The sequence below is a fragment of the Gobio gobio genome (assembly GCF_949357685.1).
Source record: "Gobio gobio genome assembly, chromosome: 20".
In the NCBI taxonomy this organism is placed as follows: domain Eukaryota; kingdom Metazoa; phylum Chordata; class Actinopteri; order Cypriniformes; family Gobionidae; genus Gobio; species Gobio gobio.
The window spans coordinates 44,109,198-44,130,572 of NC_137113.1; the positions used below are offsets into that span (position 1 = coordinate 44,109,198).

At 35.2% G+C, this 21,375-nt stretch overlaps 2 protein-coding genes across 3 annotated transcripts in view; one reads left to right on the plus strand and one right to left on the minus strand.

Moving 5' to 3' along the window:
• Positions 1-14,728, plus strand: part of wnk4a (WNK lysine deficient protein kinase 4a) — an 88,135-nt gene extending 73,407 nt beyond the window's left edge. For both annotated transcript variants that reach the window (XM_079801621.1, XM_079801622.1), the window contains 6 exons: positions 294-1,033; positions 5,168-5,258; positions 6,942-7,521; positions 9,061-9,266; positions 10,726-10,829; positions 13,401-14,728. In XM_079801621.1, coding sequence (XP_079657747.1) covers positions 294-1,033; positions 5,168-5,258; positions 6,942-7,521; positions 9,061-9,266; positions 10,726-10,829; positions 13,401-13,403 — 1,724 coding nt within the window. In that variant the 3' untranslated portion in view covers positions 13,404-14,728. The remainder of the gene's footprint in view (positions 1-293; positions 1,034-5,167; positions 5,259-6,941; positions 7,522-9,060; positions 9,267-10,725; positions 10,830-13,400) is intronic.
• Positions 14,729-14,771: 43 nt separating this feature from the next.
• coa3a (cytochrome C oxidase assembly factor 3a) lies at positions 14,772-20,472 on the minus strand. Its single transcript, XM_079801648.1, has 2 exons — positions 20,254-20,472; positions 14,772-15,171 (listed from the first exon to the last, which is right to left on the minus strand). The coding sequence occupies exons 1-2, from the start codon at positions 20,456-20,458 to the stop codon at positions 15,077-15,079; spliced, it is 300 nt and encodes a 99-aa protein (XP_079657774.1). The 5' UTR covers positions 20,459-20,472; the 3' UTR covers positions 14,772-15,076.
• Positions 20,473-21,375: the final 903 nt, after the last annotated feature.

The following is a 21,375-nucleotide window of genomic DNA, read 5'->3' on the forward strand; positions in this document are numbered from 1 at the left end:
AATTAAATACAGATGAATCTACATTAAAACTACAATTTTCTCTGTTATCTTTGCTGTTTTTTGATTCACATTAATGAAAGACATCACAGCAGCTGGTTTATTAGGCCGCTGTCACTTTAAGATCTGCCGCTGGCGAACATGACGTGGATCTGACCCTGTCACACGCATCTCATTTTCTCTTTAAATTAATTTAAGAAGTTATTTAACTCATTTAAGACTGCTCTTATGTGGATAAATATATAACGTAGAAACTCTCACTCTACTATCTGACTAATATCTTTGTCATTTCCCAGGTTCTCCTCATCCTCATCACGTTCCTTCGGCTTCAGCCTACCCGTCTGATCCCAGAATGCCTCATTCCACACTACCTCACGTGCAGCAGTATATACCCTCGTACATGAACAACGCCACACACTTCCCCTTCCCGTACCCGCCTCACCCAGGCTCCCCCAAACCCAACCATGCTCCTCTGTCCCGTATACACAGCAGTCCGTCATACTCCCTCTCGTCCCCTGCATCCGGCTCCCCTAGCCCACTCAGCTCAGACGTCTCCAGTCCCCTCTCCGACGTCAACCTGATGTCTCCGGCCATGTGGCCACCACACAGTCAGCCTCTGTTTTCCCTGGCTAATGTGCTGTCTATGGCAATGAGCATGGCACATTCCTTCATGCCCGCACAGAACCTGGGACAGGCCATGCCGGGTTTCCAGCCTGGTTATCCCGCGATGTATGCGCCACAGTATCCTCCATCTCCGGGGATGGCTGAGTATTACCAGACTATGGATTCTCAGTTTCGAGACACTATGATGCCGCCACCTTCCCAAACATTTCCAACATCTACTTCACCCAGTGGCGTTTCCATATCCGCCCAGCAGACAGCGTCTCAAGAGGGAATGCAGTATGCACAGGAATCCCCTAAGGAATATCCTCACGGATACAGACCCGCTTTCCCCAGGCACTTACTGGACCAGCGGGGCAGCCCCGGGTCTTCATCTGGACTGTCGTCTTCTCCACGAGCGAGCCCAGATAGCAGAGTAAGCCATTAACCTCTTCACCAGTGCTATTCAATTAAAGAGCTCCAGTCTGAACATCTCCTTCTAGGGATGCACAATTCATTGAAATAAAACTCAAATTGCGATATGGCTTAGTGCAATAATTGAATAGCAAGGGTTGTGATTAAATTTTTTTTTTAAATAATATATATATATATATATATATATATATATATATATATATATATATATATATATATATATATATATATATATATATATATATATATATATATATATATATATATATATATATATATATATATATATATATATATAATATAATATAAATCTGAATATATAGTTATAACTCTGAATATATAAATGTAAATCCGAATATATAGTTATAACTCTGAAATATATAAATGTAAATCCGAATATATAGTTATAACTCTGAATATATAAATGTACATCCGAATATATAGTTATAACTCTGAATATATAAATATAAATCTGAATATATACCGGTAGATGTAAATCTGAATATATAAATGTAAATCCTGAATCTATAGTTATAACTCTGAATATATAAATGTAAATCTGAATTTATAGTTATAACTTTGAATATATAAATGTTACTCTGAATATATAGTTATAACTCTGAATATATAAATGTAAATCTGAATATATAGTTATAACTCTGAATATATAAATGTAAATCTGAATATATAGTTATAACTTTGAATATATAAATGTTACTCTGAATATATAGTTATAACTCTGAATATATAAATGTAAATCTGAATATATAGTTATAACTCTGAATATATAAATGTAAATCTGAATATATAGTTATAACTCTGAATATATAAATGTAAATCTGAATATATAGTTATAACTGACTTTATAAATGTAAATCTGAATATATAGTTATAACTCTGAATATATAAATGTAAATCTGAATATATAGTTATAACTCTGAATATATAAATGTAATTCTGAATATATATAGTTATAACTCTGAATATATAAATGTAAATCTGAATATATAGTTTTAACTCTGAATATATAAATGTAAATCTGAATATATAGTTATAACTCTGAATATTTAAATGTTAATCTGAATATATAGTTATAACTCTGAATATATAAATGTTAATCTGAATATATAGTTATAACTCTGAATATATATAGTTATAACTCTGAATATATAAATGTAAATCTGAATATGTAGTTTAACTCTGAATATATAAATGTAATTCTGAATATATATAGTTATAACTCTGAATATATAAATGTAAATCTGAATATATAGTTATAACTCTGAATATATAAATGTAAATCTGAATATATAGTTATAACTCTGAATATATAAATGTAAATCTGAATATGTAGTTTAACTCTGAATATATAAATGTAATTCTGAATATATATAGTTATAACTCTGAATATATAAATGTAAATCTGAATATATAGTTATAACTCTGAATATATAAATGTAAATCTGAATATGTAGTTTAACTCTGAATATATAAATGTAATTCTGAATATATAGTTATAACTCTGAATATATAAATGTAATTCTGAATATATAGTTATAACTCTGAATATATAAATGTAATTCTGAATATATAGTTATAACTCTGGCATTTGTCTACAAAATAAAAGATGTTAGGGCAATGTAAATAGACAATAATTACAATATATATAATTATACTATAGAATTAATTTCTATAAGAATTATTACTATTGTAATATTTTACTGTAAAATAAAAATGAAGAAAAGTATAATAATAATTTATTTTTGTTATTAGTTTATGTTAATGTATGTCTTCATTTGTATTATAATTTGTATATGTTTAATTAATAATAATAATAATTATTATTATTATTATAAATATTATTATTATTATTATTATTATATATTATGAATATGTTATTATAGTCCAAATATAAATTATTGTTATTATTATTATTTTATGTTCGTATTGTCGTATTGATACATAATCACACATTTTTGTGGCCAAATTGATTTATCTTCTTTTAATTTTATCAGAAAAATTTATATTTATTTCCTTCCCAGCTAAATTTTTATCAATCAGTGGTCCCAAAATAACTTTCAGTTAATAAATCAGGAAAATTCATACTTTTTGGCAACACCTTATGAAAGTATAATAAATGATCAAATAAATTAAAAATAAAATAATAAACATATAAAAAAATACATAATTTATTGTAGTTATGTATTTATTTAAAATGCAATTGAATTAATTATATACTTATTAAAAATATTTCAATTATTATTCAATTAATTAATGCAACTATAATTATATTTAATATATAATCAAATGTATAATGTTTTATATATATATATATATATATGTGTGTGTGCATATACAGTGAGGAAAATAAGTATTTGAACACCCTGCTATTTTGCAAGTTCTCCCACTTAGAAATCATGGAGGGGTCTGAAATTGTCATCGTAGGTGCATGTCCACTGTGAGAGACATCATCTAAACAAAAAAATCCAGAAATCACAATGTATGATTTTTTAACTATTTATTTGTATGATACAGCTGCAAATAAGTATTTGAACACCTGAGAAAAGCAATGTTAATATTTGGTACAGTAGCCTTTGTTTGCAATTACAGAGGTCAAACGTTTCCTGTAGTTTTTCACCAGGTTTGCACTGCAGGAGGGATTTCTGGCCTGTCGCTGAGAAACACAGAGTTTGAGCTCCCTCCAAAGATTCTCTATTGGGTTTAGGTCTGGAGACTGGCTAGGCCACGCCAGAACCTTGATATGCTTCTTACAGAGCCACTCCTTGGTTATCCTGGCTGTGTGCTTCGGGTCATTGTCATGTTGGAAGACCCAGCCTCGACCCATCTTCAATGCTCTAACTGAGGGAAGGAGGTTGTTCCCCAAAATCTCGCAATACATGGCCCCGGTCATCCTCTCCTTAATACAGTGCAGTCGTCTTGTCCCATGTGCAGAAAAACACCCCCAAAGCATGATGCTTCCACCCCCATGCTTCACAGTAGGGATGGTGTTCTTGGGATGGTACTCATCATTCTTCTTCCTCCAAACACATTTAGTGGAATTATGACCAAAAAGTTCTAAAGTTCTGGATCATCCAAATGGTCATTGGCAAACTTAAGACGGGCCTGGACATGTGCTGGTTTAAGCAGGGGAACCTTCCGTGCCATGCATGATTTCAAACCATGACGTCTTAGTGTATTACCAACAGTAACCTTGGAAACGGTGGTCCCAGCTCTTTTCAGGTCATTGACCAGCTCCTCTCGTGTAGTTCTGGGCTGATTTCTCACCTTTCTTAGGATCATTGAGACCCCACGAGGTGAGATCTTGCATGGAGCCCCAGTCCGAGGGAGATTGACAGTCATGTTTAGCTTCTTCCATTTTCTAATGATTGCTCCAACAGTGGACCTTTTTTCACCAAGCTGCTTGGCAATTTCCTCCTAGCCCTTTCCAGCCTTGTGGAGGTGTACAATTTTGTCTCTAGTGTCTTTGGACAGCTCTTTGGTCTTGGTTAGTAGTTGGATTCTTACTGGTTGTATGGGGTGGACAGGTGTCTTTATGCAGCTAACGGCCTCAAACAGGTGCATCTAATTTAGGATAATAAATGGAGTGGAGGTGGACATTTTAAAGGCAGACTAACAGGTCTTTGAGGGCCAGAATTCTAGATGATAGACAGGTGTTCAAATACTTATTTGCAGCTGTATCATACAAATAAATAGTTAAAAAATCATATATTTTGATTTCTGGATTTTTTTTTTAGATTCTGTCTCTCACAGTGGACTTGCACCTACGATGACAATTTCAGACCCCTCCATGATCTCCAAGTGGGAGAACTTGCATAATAGCAGGTGTTCAAATACTTATTTTCCTCACTGTATGCCTGGGTGGAATCAATGATGGGTCCGGATCTGGATCATGGTACACAAATTGGTGACCTCTGCTCTTAACATTGAGTAACTGTTGTGCGTTTCTGTGTTATTGCCGTGTTTGTTCCCATAGTGTTGGCTGTTGTTCTGAACATATTTTATATGATTGAATGTCAATAGCTAACATTGCTAATGTACCTTCGAATGTGCTCATCCTCGGTTATGAAACCCAGATGTGGAAATATGCCTGAATGAAACAGTGTTTCTCTTCAAGGTGTCGTCATCCAGTCCCAGATCATTGTCCCCTCTGGCCGCACCAGACACTACCAGAACCTCACAGTGCCAAGAAATCTCTTCACCATCTGGTAAGATACTGACCCCTAAACACAAACACAGTTACGCACTACCTGGCACACTTAGGGCTTTCTTCTTACTGAATGTGGTTTTATAATGTAGCAGCACTAAATACATGATTCAATGGTCTCGCACTCACAGAGGGTTTGTGGACGTCTATTAAAATGCCTGTGGGGTTCTTGCGCAACCAAAGTGGTTTTGTGTTGCTCGGTGCACAGTGTTCCTAAAACCGGAGCAATATTGGCTGTGTTCAGAATGGAATATAAACATAATACTTACTGGATATTACAGTGTACACTAAATACTGTTATACTGTATTGCTATGTAACTATAAATACTGTATGTAAACTATACTGTTCATAGTATGCACATTTAAATGCATAGAGTTTGATGACCCACTACATTTGACAAGAAGAGCAGGACCACACTGCAGAATACTATATCCCACAATGCAATGCTCTCGACTGGGTCGTTCATTTCCTGTGTGACAAAATATTACAGCTGTAATCTCTTTCTTTGACTCATTACTGGAGATTTTTATACAAAATTGAAATGAACCTTCACTTGTGATGCTCGGCGGTCAAAACCAAAGACAATAAGTGTTTATTTTTTCAGTGAAATGGTGTACTATATTGTGTTTTATTCTTTAATATTTTGTATTTCGAGGGTATTTCATGACACTAGACAATATTCATCTCTAAATTATGATAATAATTTAATAATCCAAATACTGTAAAAAAAAAAAAAAAATAATCGCATTTTTTCAATCAATTAATATTAATTAAATAAAATGAATTAACATTTTATTAAATTAATGATATCTTGTATACGTTTCATGTAAAATATAGTATATAAAAATGATTTTACAAAAATACAGTCAAATCTACAAACTAGCCATGATAAAGTAGTCTTTATATTTTATATAAAAGATTATATATTAAATATATATGCTTATAAGCTTATAATTTTCAAACATTGCTTTCTTTTATTAGGTTTTCCTAATAATAATATTCATTATATATATATATATATATATATATATATATATATATATATATATATATATATATATATATATATATATATATATATATATATATATATATATATAGATAGATAGATAGATAGATAGATAGATAGATAGATAGATAGATAGATAGATAGATAGATAGATAGATAGATAGATAGATAGATAGATAGATAGATAGATAGATAGATAGATAGATAGATAGATAGATAGATAGATAGATAGATAGATAGATAGATAGATAGATAGATAGATAGATAGATAGATAGATAGATAAAGACTACTTTATCATGGTTAGTTTGTAGATTTTACTGTATTTTTGTATTTCCCATTCATTTATTATGGTAGTAACTGACCATTTTTATGACCATTTTGCCTTTTCTAATTATACCCACAATTTTTTTGGTGTTCATATAGCAGGTGTCACAAAAGTCACCAGATTTCGTACCGTTCAGATGAAGTAAAACCATATTTAAAAAAAAAATTTCTGTCTAAAATGACTAAAAGGATTGAAAAGGCAACACACATCATTTTATGATGATAACTGGACGTCACTCAAATGCAGTGTGATGAGGTCAAGTGACAGCAGTGTAACATAAAACTGTTAACATTATCATGCTTTTGTTTGCAGTCTTTTACAACTCTTTCCACTCTGTCTTTCTAACAGAGCCGAAGTCTACTGTGACTGTGGGCCGTTTTCAAGTGTCCCCCAGTAAAGAGATTCCTGCTCCCGCCAGACACACAGAAAGTCAAAATCCACCCACGGGAACCCCGCCTGTCGCCCCTCCGGATAACCTCCTCAGGTCGCTGGATCAGCCCACATGCTCTTTTTTAGCTCAAAGTCCAGCCAAAAACCTCTCCGTTCACCTTTCCCATGAGGCTCGGCGAGATTTGAGTCCTGCTGTCCAGCCGGAGGCGGGGAGCAATCAAAAAGAGCGGCGAGTGGGACAGATTGATGAGCAAGAGCAGGATAATGATGATTATGAGAGCGCTGTGGATAAGAAGCACAGGAGGAAGAAGGGACGCAGAGTGGATTGTCTCATGGGAACATCGGTGGACAGTGGTTTTTCTGTGGCCCTGGAGACCGAGGGAAGGGTGTGGGATGGAAACACGGCCAGCCCTCCGTATGCCACCCCTTTCCACAACCTGTGGATGAGCTACACGCGGAGCTCCTCCTACATGAGCAGCGACGAATCAGAGAGCGAGGATGAGGAGATGTGGGGGGAGCTACAGGAGATGAGGGAGAAGTAAGAGACTTTTACATTTCTGTGTTTTTACTGTATTTCTCTTAGGGCTGTGCGGTTAATCAAATCGTTTCAATTTTGGCTTGCAAGTATTATGAACACGATAATTGAGTTTATTGTGCCACATTCAGATCCTTTCCTTTAAAGCAGTATATATATATATATATATATATATATATATATATATATATATATATATATATATATATATATATATATATATATATATATATATATATATATATATATATATATATATATATATATATATATATAGGTATTATATACCAAGTATATAAGTATACTTGGTAACATTTTACTTAAAGCCTTTATGTATAATGCATAACTGTATCCAAAGTTTAAATGCATTATAATATAATATTTGCAGAAAAAAATTGTCCAATATGATTTACTTTAATGGTGTGAAATGAATCATATTTATACAGTTATTTATCATATAATTTGCCTTATTTGGATGGTAAAATGTGACTGAAATTTAAACTGCTCAATTATTGCAGTTCTCAAATAATTGCAAATAGATTAAATAACACAGATCAGATCAATAACTGCGAAACATGCTACAATTTAATTTAGTTAATAAAAACAAAACGTTAAGTTACTGTTAATTTTCAAATAAAATTCAGAACTATTTTACATGAAGTGGAAAGGTTACGTTCATAATTTTGATTTTACATTATTTTCTAATCGTAATGATCAGTATCAGATTTTATTGCTAGCACATTTTTCACCCTTGCGTGTACATTAGCTCAATATATTTTGTGTGACAAAAATAAAAATAATAAAATAGTCAGTGTTCAGTAGTTTTTTTGTATTACAAAACAGCCTAAATATAGTTAAATATTAGCTAATATTATGAGAAATAATTTTTCTTTCTCCATATATTTTTAAAGCTATCAGCCGATTAATTGGTTATCGGCCATATTATACCACTTTAGTAACCATTATTATTATTATACCATTTGCCATTTATTGTTTATAATTATTTTAATTATATAATTAATATTATTTTATCTGAAATTTGTGGTTTGTTGTGTTTTAATGTGTTATACTTTAAGTATTACCAGTAACTGTGGTTACAATTATTCCTAAGATCATACAATGCATTATAATTATGCAGGACCAAACCTGCAGAAATTAAAAATAAATAAATGAATGAATGAATAAATAAATATGTAAATGAATAAATAGATAAATAAATGTGATAATAGGGAAATAAATAACAGAGTAAACGACTTGATAAAATAAATATGATACATTTTTAATCAAATTAAATTTTGTATTATCTTTCCCTTAATTTATTATTTTCTGCTTTTATACATTTAAAAAAATATTTTTTACTTTTATTTATAAATAGATTTTTATATTTATGCATTCATTTATTTTTATATTTATTTATTCCCACATGTATTTATTTGTAGATTTATTGATTCATTTTGATCATCATTGATTGCAGTCCTGAACAAAGTAATCGTGATTATGATGTTTGCTAATTCCTCTGAAACCCTCCTCTGTGCGTCTCAGGCATCTGTGTGAGGTTCAGTCTCTGCAGGCGGTGCAGAAGCGAGAGATTGAGGAGCTTTACGCTAAGATGGGGAAGGTTCCTCCCCCCTGTATCGTGTCTCCTGCAGCAATGCTCTCCAGCCGCCAACGCCGCATGTCCAAAGGAGGAAACTTCCCGTCGTCTCGCAGAAACAGCCTCCAGAGAGTCGACATTCTCCCTTTAGCAGGTTCAACAATGTTTCAGCCTTTTATATATCCAGATTTTAACCATAATCATCATAGCAAATCATTAGGCTCTTTTCCAAAAACTTGCTGTTTACCACCTACACAGGCCTTTTAAGGAAGCGCTTTTACTGAGATAGCAACGCTCTACACGGGCAGCAGTTAGTGTTTCTACTACACCAACACTCGAGCATAAAATGACAGCATCACACAGAAATTCTGGGTGAAATACGAAACTTATTGTTATAAATAAACATCTCAGGAAAATGTTATGGGGTTTCTAATCAAAATATGACGTTGTGTTACAAAACAGGCATTTTGGTGAATTGGAAAGAAATTACATATCTATGTTCCTATAAAATATTACATTATTATGAAAATGTTGCCAACTATTACTCCCATTATTACACTTCTTTTTTCATTACATGTTGCTCCAAGAACACATTAATATTCAAATTAGATGCAATGTATAGATGCATTGCATTTAATGGGAAAACCCATTTTAATTCCGTTATATCTTTCATAACATAGTTGAGAATCATCTTTATACGTTTGGTTAAAAAAAATCCTGCAACTTGAAAACTGATTGGTGAATAAAAAATTAAATCCCATTGGTTTTACCTATACATTAAATTGTATTTTTTAAACAATAATACAATTCCTGGTGTCCACTTATGAGGACATAGCATGTATGAATAACTCACAAATTTTCACAAAAAAACCCAAAACAATTGGTTTTTGGACATTCGCCATAGCACTCTGATTGTTTTTGGACATGTATCATAGTATTACCATGTATTTTGGCATATGAATATTCTATTCATTGAGAACCATGTCACATATTGATTATGTTTTTTGTTCACCCCAAAATAAAATGTTAATGTCTTGGAGCAATACGTCCAGTGATGCTACAAAATAAAAAAAGACGACAAAAACTTAACTATTCCTTTAAATGAAATCACATATTTATCAGTATAATAACACGTCATGAGTCATTCTGACATATTAATATTGGTATTAACATGGTATATATATAAAAAATGGTATTACCATAGTAAATGTAAAAAAAAAAAATGCTAATTCAATGGTACATGTCCAAAACCCATTGTAATACTACTGTGAATGTCCAAAAATATAGTATTAACATTGTAAATGTAAAAAAAACCCATGGTAATTCAATGGTACACGTCCAAAAACCATTGTAATACTATCTTCAATGTCCAAAAACATGGTAAATATTCAAAAAATATTGTATTACTTCCATAGTAGAGTTCAGTCAAAAGAAAGTACCATTTTGGAACAGCCTATGATGCCTTAAAATGCGGCCTTTGGGCACTGGCTTTTAGTACAGAGCCATATTAGTGGTTTTAAGTGGGGCTGAGTAAGCAATTGTTTAATTACATGAAAACTGTAAATGAGCAAATGAAATGTTTAACGTCTTCCTGTGCTGTGATTGGCCCACAGGGATCATGAGGAAGAACTCCCTGAGCGGCAGCAGTAGCAGCAGTTCCCAGGAAGATTCCCGGCCGACTAAAGGAGTGACTTTCGCCGCTGATTTTACGAGAATGGTATGACGCATCAGATTCAGCACAGGGTTTCCCTCCATTACCATCATCTTTAATGGAAGAAGCGGTTTTACATTGCTACTTTACACAGCGTTGACTCTATTCAGACAAACATAAAATAAACATTTACATTCAATTTAGAATTCAAATCAAATAATATAATCTTTGGAAACTAAAATCTTCAACCTTTTTGGACAGTAATAACACAACATTAATTTTCATTTGAGAACATTTTAATAATATTGAATATAAATCCTAGATTTTTATGTCTTTGTTAAAGAGGAGCCGTCATTTCGACCAGATCTAATTTAGATTCAAGATTGTTAGATTTGATTAAGACATGTTTTTCTTATTGTCTTTCACTAAAGTATTACCATTTATATGCACCAATATAACAATGCAATATTTAGTAAAACAAGAGAAAAGCTACAAGGAGTGAATTAATTGAATTTGATTCGAAACAGAAATGGATCAAACTTAAAAAGATTTAGCAGCATTTCTGCTGTTGATGTAGAAACATAACGTGCACATATTCAGCAGCAAAATCATATATTGTGAATATTCAATATATATCGCCCAGGATTAATTAGTAGCACATGATCTTATGATGCTTAAAGGCACAATCTGTAAGATTTTTGTATTCAAATATCCAAAAACCACTAGAACAATGTTATATATTTTGTTGACTTGTGTACTTACATTATCCCAAATGTTTCCAAGAATGTTTAAATCCAGAGAAATAAGCAATTTTAACCAGGACACGGGCTGTATCCGTGCGTCGCCTATCAATGACATCATACCCGCGTTACCCTCGATTTCCGGTTTTATTTTGTAGAAACCATGGAAACACCAAAGACACTTTAATATATGATGTGTTTTATTAGACAGGAGAGCAACTGTTTGGATCATTCATCCACAGAAAACTAATCATTGTTCTCCAGCTCAACAGTTAGTCTTATTGTCTGAATCTGATGTTCTTGATTTACCGCGACTACCGTGTTTTACCATGGATAATATCAATCTAGCTCACTGCAGTGTGAACAAGTGTCTCATAGTAGCCACCTAGTGAACGCACTGAGTAGCATTATAACATAACTTTCAACATACTCAGATGTATCTAATATGATAAAACATCGCTGCGTTACCTCTCACACACATGAGCGGAAGCGACTGTGCCATAATAAAAGCTCTTGAGCCGTGTGTTTTATTTTTAATTATTTTTTATTTTGTTAAGGCTGTCTGGGTGGAAGAGGTTGAGAAAATTCTGTCATTAATTACTTACCCTCATGTGGTTCGACACCCGTCAGACCTCCGTTCATCTTCGGAACACAAATGAAGATATTTAAGTTGAAATCCGATGGCTCAGAAAGGCCTCCATTGGCACAATGCACTTTACACTCTCAAGACCCATAAAAGGTACTAAAGACGTCGCTACAAAGTCCATCTCACTACAGTGGTTCTAAAATAACTTTATGAAGCGACGAGAATAGTTTTTGTGTGCAAAAAAACCCCTAAATAACAACTTATATAGTGATGACGATTTCAAAACACTGCATCATGAAGCTTCGAAACGTTATGAATCAGTGAGTCGATTCAGCAGTTTGGATCGCCAAAGTCACGCGATTTCAGCAGTTTGGCGGTTTGACACATAGATATACATAATAAAGGCTAGATGTCTTACGGCGGAGTCTCTAACGTCATCACCGGCGGCCATCTTGTCACAGGCAAGCTTTCTGGTGGGCTCTGTGGTACCTGATGATCTGCATGAACACAAATACTCTTATATCACTGAAATCTTGACGGATTTACAAATGGTTTGGTTTCTTACAAAAGTTATAAACGTGTCTGTAATTCTGGATGCTTGAACAAATTATGAATATGAATAATAATGCAGTGTCATAACCACATCTCTGACGTTTATAACAAACCAAACAGTTTGAAAATCGGTTGAAAATTGAGCATGTTATGCTTATTTAAAAAGTACACGCGCCATTAAAACACAATGTTACGAGTGAGCGAGCTGACTGTGACAAGATGGCCGCCAGGTGCGGACGTCAACCTCCATTGGCCATCGGACGAGACATCTAGCCTTTATTATGTATATCTATGGTTTGACATTTGAATCATAATTCCACTCACTGATTCATAACGCTTCAAAGCTTCATGATGCAGTGTTTTGATATCGGTCATCACTATATAAGGCATTATTTTGGGGGGGGTTTTGCGCACAAAAACTATTCTCGTCGCTTCATAAAGTTATTGTAGAACCACTGTAGTGAGATGGACGTCTTTAGTACCTTTTATGGGTCTTGAGAGTGTAAAGTGCATTGTGCCAATGGAGGCCTTTCTGAGCCATCGGATTTCAACTAAAATATCTTCACTTGTTTTCCGAAGATGAACGGAGGTCTTACGGGTGTCGAACGACATGAAGGCACGTAATTAATGACAGAATTTTCATTCTTGGGTGAACTAACCCTTTAAAGCTGATCTAGGCGTAAATGCACCAAACAAACACTGATAGCATGTTCTCTCTCATGCATTCAAATCTGAATATCTTTTCTGTTTTCCCATCAGTAAGAAGAATCCTGGCGGGACTTTATCAGACTACCTCATCCATCTGTGACTGCTCTCACCACAGCAAACCTTCATCCACCAGTCAGTCACATACTGAACGCATGAACTGGACAGACGTGCTTTGTAAAATATAATGTACAGTTTCTGAAGCAGAACATGCTGTTTGACGCAAGGGATGTTTCTAGTGCAGATGCATTAACAGGTCCACTCATTTCTGTGAAGAGCCAATGGTTTGGCGGGACTCTGCTGTTATACGATGCTGTGACGTTCTCTCTGAAGGCTCGGCACTGAGGATGATTCCTAACCGTCTCTTTTGCACTTTTTTCTGAAAACCTGCTGAACGGGCAAACATCTGGATCAACAGATGTCCTGCCGTTTCTGTTCTACTGCCTGTGTTTGCGCTGTAGAAACACCAAATCATCACGCAAGAATCGCTTGAACTCAGTAGATCCGGTCTGGAGATATTTCTGCTATACGGTCTGCTTTATGATAATAGGTTAAAATGTGAAATATGATATAAAAACAGATTGATGGTGGGTGGGCTAAATATATATATTTTTGCATTGATTATTCCAGCTTTGAGATTCGCTGAAGTCTATGTTTATGTACATATATATATATATATGAATGTCTTTTACCAGTCTATGACTGACCAAAAATCAAAGTAAGTGTCGGCCATACAATTAAAATGATTTGCACACTGCACTTTGGCATAAGTCTCAAAGTCCCATGTGGGACTGTCCAATAGAGTCATTAATAAATGATTGATTTTTGATGTTTACAAAGAGCAGTAAATTAAAGTGCATTCATTGATATTAACGCAGTTTCTCACATTTATGCTTTCTGTAGTCGTAGCGTTTAAACAATATATGGTGAAATCAGTTTTTATTTTCTAATTAACTTATGAGAGCTTGCATGATGTAAAGAGGGAATATAAACGTTCCCAAATAGTCAAGTTTATAATGTATAAAGATGGGTCTTCATACATTCGGGTGGGTTTCTGTCATGATGTATTGCACTTTTCCAGTTTCCGTTTCAAACACATGCCAACAAGATCTTTCATATGACAACCCTAGTTCATGGCTCATTAAAAACTGTGAACAATTGTATGGATGCCTTTATATGTGCAGCAAATCAGCTACAGACACAAACACAGCCCATGTGTTTTAGACGGAGATAAATGTGACTTCATGCTCTGTTATATTGATCGCTTCGATGTGCAATGCAACACTGCCATGCTGTGCCTTCTCTATCTTATGAGTATTATGTTATTATATTCTAAATCATATTTGTACATTTAAAGTCAATAAATAGCTATAAATAAAGCTGACTGTTGGTCGAGTATTCATTTTAGACACTGCTCTTATTTAGGAGACATTTATTCTTTATTTAAAAAAAGACAAACAAAAAGCATGGCCATTATTTAAATTAATCTCACTGTGATTATGAATGTAGTTGCACTCAAAGATGAACAGTAGAATTACTGTATATAACAGGGAATATTATTTCCACGAGCAGCATCTCAGAAGCAGGTCTTTATATAGATGATGAGGAACTGCCTTGGCAAAGGAAGGACTCCTCCGGGTCGAGACTGTGATTTGAATGGATGTGGCGCCCTCTGCTGGCCCTCGGCTCATCGGTGTCAGTGCAGACAGTTCCTGGAGATTCAGGTTCACTCAGTTGGCCCCTGTCTTCGGAGCACGTGCTTTTGCTTCTGCATCTATTTCATCCATGACTTTTTCTTGGGATACTGAGTAGAAAGTGTAGCCATCTGCAAACGGCTGGTGAAGGCAAATAGTACATGGAGATTTTGAGAGTTCATACTTGGTATGACGTAACGAGGGGTTCAGGTGTGACGTCACAGTTCACAATCGCACTGGTTCCCTTCCCAACATGTTTTGTCCATCAAGATAATTATCACAGATGAACACAAGTTTTATTAATTTTGAAGCCTAAATGCAGTCGCCAGAAGTAAATAGCTAAAGCTAGGCTATAAACGGACTACACCACGGTCGCTCGACTTCAACGTCACATCGCTAAGCTTCCCACAACTCTTTCAGATTTTCTTGCAAAACATATTCCCTTTGAGTTAGACTAGTTTATAAGAGCACAATTATGAGCATAATGTGTAAAAACGGACTGAGGTCACCTGCTCGGCGTGATGACGTTTAATCTCCCCGACAGCTTCTGTAGTCCCATTAGCAACCGCCTTTTTCAAGACACATAACAGCTTCAACAAATCATGAGTGGGGTAATACTGATGTATTTTATGTCGTAGAATAAAACGTGAAAGTGTCTTGAGCTTGTGTTGACCACAGACCTTATTTCAGCCATTTAAAGGTGCACTATGTAACATTGTTTCAGTAAAATATCCCAAAACCACTAGGCCAGTGTTATATATTTTGTTCAGTTGAGTACTTACAATATCCCACATGTTTCCAACTATTTGTAAATCGTGAGAAAATTGCTATTTTACCCAAGGAACCGGGACGTGTGAGGGCGTCGCCTGTCGATGGCGTCATATCTGCGTTACCCTCGGTTTCTGGTTTTATTTTGCAGAAACGCTTTACTCTCATTGCAGTGTGAACAAGTGTCATAGCAGCCGCCGAGAGAACGCACAGAGCAGAGACGGCCCAAGGCATAAGCGAACCAAGCGGCTGCTTAGGGCCCCCAAGAGAATATGAAATTACTTGCTGCATGTTGCTTTATTGAAATCGCGAAATGGCCTTAAACAATTACTAGATAAACTGCACTTTTTTTGAACAAAGTTTTCTAATATATGCACGGATTGATTCTGACAGCGCCGCACGAGCTCGCAGCGCCATTGACTGGACACTAGGGCTGTAATCTCCCAGTCGATTAGTCGATAATTGGTCGATACGTTCTGGCTCGACCAAAATTCTGATTGGTCGAATTTTTGCCGCGTTCATTTCATCAGTTTTGCTGCGTTCATTTAATCAGGTTTGCCGCGCCGCGTTCATTTCGTCAGGTGGAAAGCACTAATTGCTAATGGGGGTGTTTTGAGAGCACCCCTGTTTCACAGGTAACAGTCTGCCTTCAGAACACCCCCATTGTTTTCACTTCTTTTGGATTAGCCCAACCCGCTGGAGAAGCGAAGTCTCTCGCGGGTCCTTTGTGTTTCATTCCCCGCTGGGCCGCTGGCTCAAACGTACACCCAAAGTGGTAAACTTGAGGAACGCCCATCAACATACACATGAGGGGAAGCGTCACAACACCGCGCTATAAGTGGATCTGTACTGTCAGTTTTGCCGCGTTCATTTCATCAGTTTTGCCGTGCCGCGTTCATTTCATCAGGTGGAAAGCACTAATTGCTAATGGGGGTGTTTTCAGAGCACCCCTGTTTCACAGGTAACAGTCTGTCTTCAGAACACCCCCATTGTTTCACTTATTTTGGATTAGCCCAACCCGCTGGCGAGAGAGACTTGAAGAAGGCTAGTTTTCTTGTATATTATTTATTTAATTGTGAGAGCGTTTTTTCTGCTCTTGATCTGGCTTGTTTAATAAATATTCCTTTTTTATTAAAGAGGACGTGCCTTTTGTGTTTAAGAGTAAAAGCTTTAAGTTAATAGTCTATTCGTGTCTCAGCCGCGAAGCTGAGCTCATATGTTTGAGCTGCACAGAGCGGCTGAAATGAGTGTCTGTCAGTTATTATAATACATATGACAAAAACAATTGTCTAAATTATGTTGCATATTCCTCAAAAGTTCTTGTGATGATATCTAGTTGACAACACATAGTGCTATATTTTCGGAAGTCATAGTCTATGATATTGCGCAGGTGCATGCGATGCGACGCTGTCAGAGCCGACAGACTCGTGTGTCAGACTCATTTCAGTGCAAAATAATCAGCTCAAAAACTATTTAATATACTGCAAATAGCCTACTAGTTTTTAATGTTTATTTATAAATAATTTAGGGAGACAACAAGGCTACCAAGTACTGCGCACAGTGTGCAGCTTATTCATTTTTTTTTCTTCGTTATTTTAGTCGATTTTTAGTCGACAATTTCAGGACTTCAGTCGACCAAGATTTTCTTTGGTTGATTACAGCCCTACTGGACACTATTCGCTTGTTAGCCAGGGTTCAAAGTCCAAAGTGCGAGGAAAAATCAGCACTGCTACGATTGTTAGTTGCCCGGTAACCTTTTTATGAATGGATGGATTTGATAATGTGATATGGTTTATGGAATATCTTTTCTGACGTGCTGCATGTTCTGGACGGAGTACAGCATAGCTTTCAGTTTTCTTCGCAGTAAATGCTTCTCTGCAAGTAGCCTACTATATGTTTTGAGTCGCTCAAAATTATAATTTGGGACCGCAACACGCAACGTGTGTTTCTACCAAAATAAAAGCTGTTTAACGTTTTAAAGAAATCCATCAACATTTCTTGTTTTTAAAAGAAGTCTCTTCTGCTCACCAAGGCTGCATTTATTTGACCAAAAATACAGTAACAATTGTATCATCATTACTCCAGTCTTCAGTGTCACATGATCCTTCACAAATCATTCTGATATGAGGATTTGATGATCAAGAAACATTTATGATTATTGTTGAAAACAGTTGTGTACATTTTTAATTTTTTAGGATTCTTTGAAAGCTTTCTATTTCAGATAAATGCTGTTATTTTGAACTTTCTATTCATCAAATAATTCTGGGGGGGAAATTGTGAACATATTCAGCATAAGAGACTTTTTTTTTTTTTTTTTAAGTATACATATGCCAGTCTGAACTGTAGTACTGTAAGTGCAAGAATATTAAAGTGCAAGTTAACATCTGACCACTCTTGTGGGTTTGCTACTGTTACAATTAAAAACCATATAAGGGTAAAAACATGACAGCCAGACATGATGTAAGCAGCACAGCTACATCTAATAACATTGATAATGGGTTTGCGAATTATCAAAAACTGACAATAGTATCGTATTGGTGGCACCGAGGGGCCCCCCAAATAAAATTCTGCTTAGGGCCCAATAAAGGCTTGGGCCGGCCCTGGCACAGAGTAACGTCATAACATCATTAACACACTCAGATGTGTCTGATATGATAAACAGAGCTGCGTTACCTCATACTCATGACCGGAAAAGAGGAAATGACGACTATGCCATAATAAAAGTCCCGCTGCTCGCGAGGCGTGTGTTGCGTTCATCTAATTAACAATCGCTCCAGCGGTTCCTCAGCTCCACAACACTCGGTCCTGCTCTGCTTCACTACAGTAACGTTAATAATCTCATCCATCAACATGATTTCTGCCCGAGTCCTATCCCGACTCTTTCCCACCGGCTGTGAGGTGAAGACCGCATGTCCCAAGATTCTGCGCTCAAACGTGGCGTCATCAAACTACGCCTTTGTTTTGAACAGGCGACCTCTAGTGGACGGAAAAGTTACATAGTGCAGCTTTAACCAAAACCCCATTCAAAAAACCTATTGACTTTGGGACAATGGAACCAGAAGTGCTAAAATGCCAACTTACTTCTGAATTTTGGCCTACAAAATGATGTCATACTGGCATCACTATTTATATTAGTGCTGTCAAATCAACTAATCGCAATTAATCACATCTAACATAAAAATTTTTGTTTACATAATGTGTGTGTGTATATCTATATCTATATATCTATATATATATATTAAACATGTCTGTGTATATATAAACACACGTGTGTGTGTGTGTGTGTGTGTGTGTGTGTATATATACACACACACACACACATATATATATATATATATATATATATAAATATAATGTATGAATAATATATAAATAAATGTGTGAGTGTAGAGTAATATATATATAAACATTTTATGTAAATGGTAACCCTTTACAATAAGGTTCATTAGTTAACTGCATTAGTTAACATGAACTAATAATGACCCGCACTTATAAAGCGTTTATTTATCTTTGTTAATGTAAATTTCAACATTTACTAAAGCATTATTAAAATCTTGCTAACATTAGTTCATGCACTGTGAACTAACATGAACAGTTGGATTTTTATGAACTAACATTAACAAAGATTAACTGATGCTGAACGGAGGTGTTGTTCATGGTTAGTTCATGTTAACTAATGCAACCTTATTGTAAAGTGTTACCATGTAAACATGCAGTTATGCAAACTTTTACGTTAGATGCGATTAATCGCGATGAATCGATTTGACAGCACTAAGACACGATCTACAAATCAGCCACAATTCAGGATTTTTTCAATTCAATTATGATTAAATAAAATTAACAAAATGCTTTCAATTTTGTTTGCTCTAGGTTTAACTTAAACACAGCATTAATCAAACATTAGTATCAAAAATAGCCTTTTCTATTATTTGTATTATTTTAAACTGAAATACGTAGAGCATAATTTAGAGGTAGCTAAATATTGTTTATGAAATCGGCACAAAATACTAATTATTAAAGTAAAAATATTATGCAAAACAAATATACACTGTAAAAAAATATTATCAATAAGTTATAACAACATTTGCTTTAACTTAGTAAAAAAATAAGTTAAATTATACACATAAATACATATAGTTCACACTTTGAACATTAATTTAATTTCATTACACATATGTTGTTCGGTCTGTTTTGACTGGCTGAAAGCACTGTCAGGTTATTAACATATTTAAGTAACTGGTGTAATGTGGAGAAGCATTTCCCATCATGACATCAGCACTTATGTCACATTGTTTGATCATGTAGTGCACCCACATGTTGTAATTTATTACTTAATATTACTATCATTCATTACACCAACATAATCGGCTAGCTCATCAGATAGATAACGCACTTTAGGAGTCTGTCAGTGACATAACCTTGTGTAACAGAGTTGTAAAGGATACAGATGCCGAGCACCACAGCGCCAATGGCGAGTCCTGTCGCAACGTTTCGACCCCGGAGCTTGTCTGTTTTCTTCTTCCACTGCGCCAGCTCCACTTGTCGGATGAACTGCAACTGTCCCCCGGTCAGCTTGTCGTTTAAAGGGTCTATTCTCTTGGCAAACTGGGCTTCAGGTTTGGCGTCCCCTTGACTACTCTTGTCTGCCATGTTTGAAGCGATGTGTTGTGACGTAACGCGTGGTCACTTTACGCGTCAATGCTGCGCCTCATTTGCGCAGGTCGCCTTGACATAATTTTCTCCTGCACACAAGTTCAGTTGTGTAACCATAGATGTATACACGTAGATGCCTCATTGGCGACTGTCGTGAACGCGCTTTTGTGAACATTCGAAAGGAAGTTCAACCAATCAGCCATCAAAATAAATTATTTAAAAAATATAGAAATAAATTAGTGATGTGTTTAATAAACAGCAATGTAGCCTATTTATTCAGACCATGTTTACGTAATCATCATAAACTAGGTTTGAACTTTGAAAGCTTAAATTCTCAAAAATTATCCTATTTTGCATTATAATTGCTTAACTAACACAATACACGAAGAACGTGTTAGCTAACATGACATTAAAAAGTAACAGTAGTTAAAAACCTGTACTATTGAGTTAATACATAAGCTATAAAAACACAAACCAACACATTCTCACCTGTGAAAGGTTATCACATTTCTTCGGGAATTTAAATCGCGGCGTGTTTTACAACCAGAGGCTGCGCAGTGTTGTGGCATCGTGTATTCTCCAGGGCTTTTTTTTTTACTGTGAGTGACGTCAGACGCGTGTTGACCGTTCCAAAATGGCGGGCGCATCGACGCGCTTGGAGTGGTCAAATGAGGCATCTACATATACATATATATGTGTGGACCAGTTTAGGGCAGGCTATACTTATTTTTTGTAGTCTATCCTGCTGTAATGCTTTAATCTGTTCCGACTAATATTCAAACATTTTTGTTCTCTAGTTTTGAACTTTAAATAAATAAATATTTTCAAATAATAAAAAAACAGGCATTATCATTAGGCCCCCAGGGGGCCACAAGGGAGTGCTAGGGGCTAGTAAAAGTCAAATAATATAATAA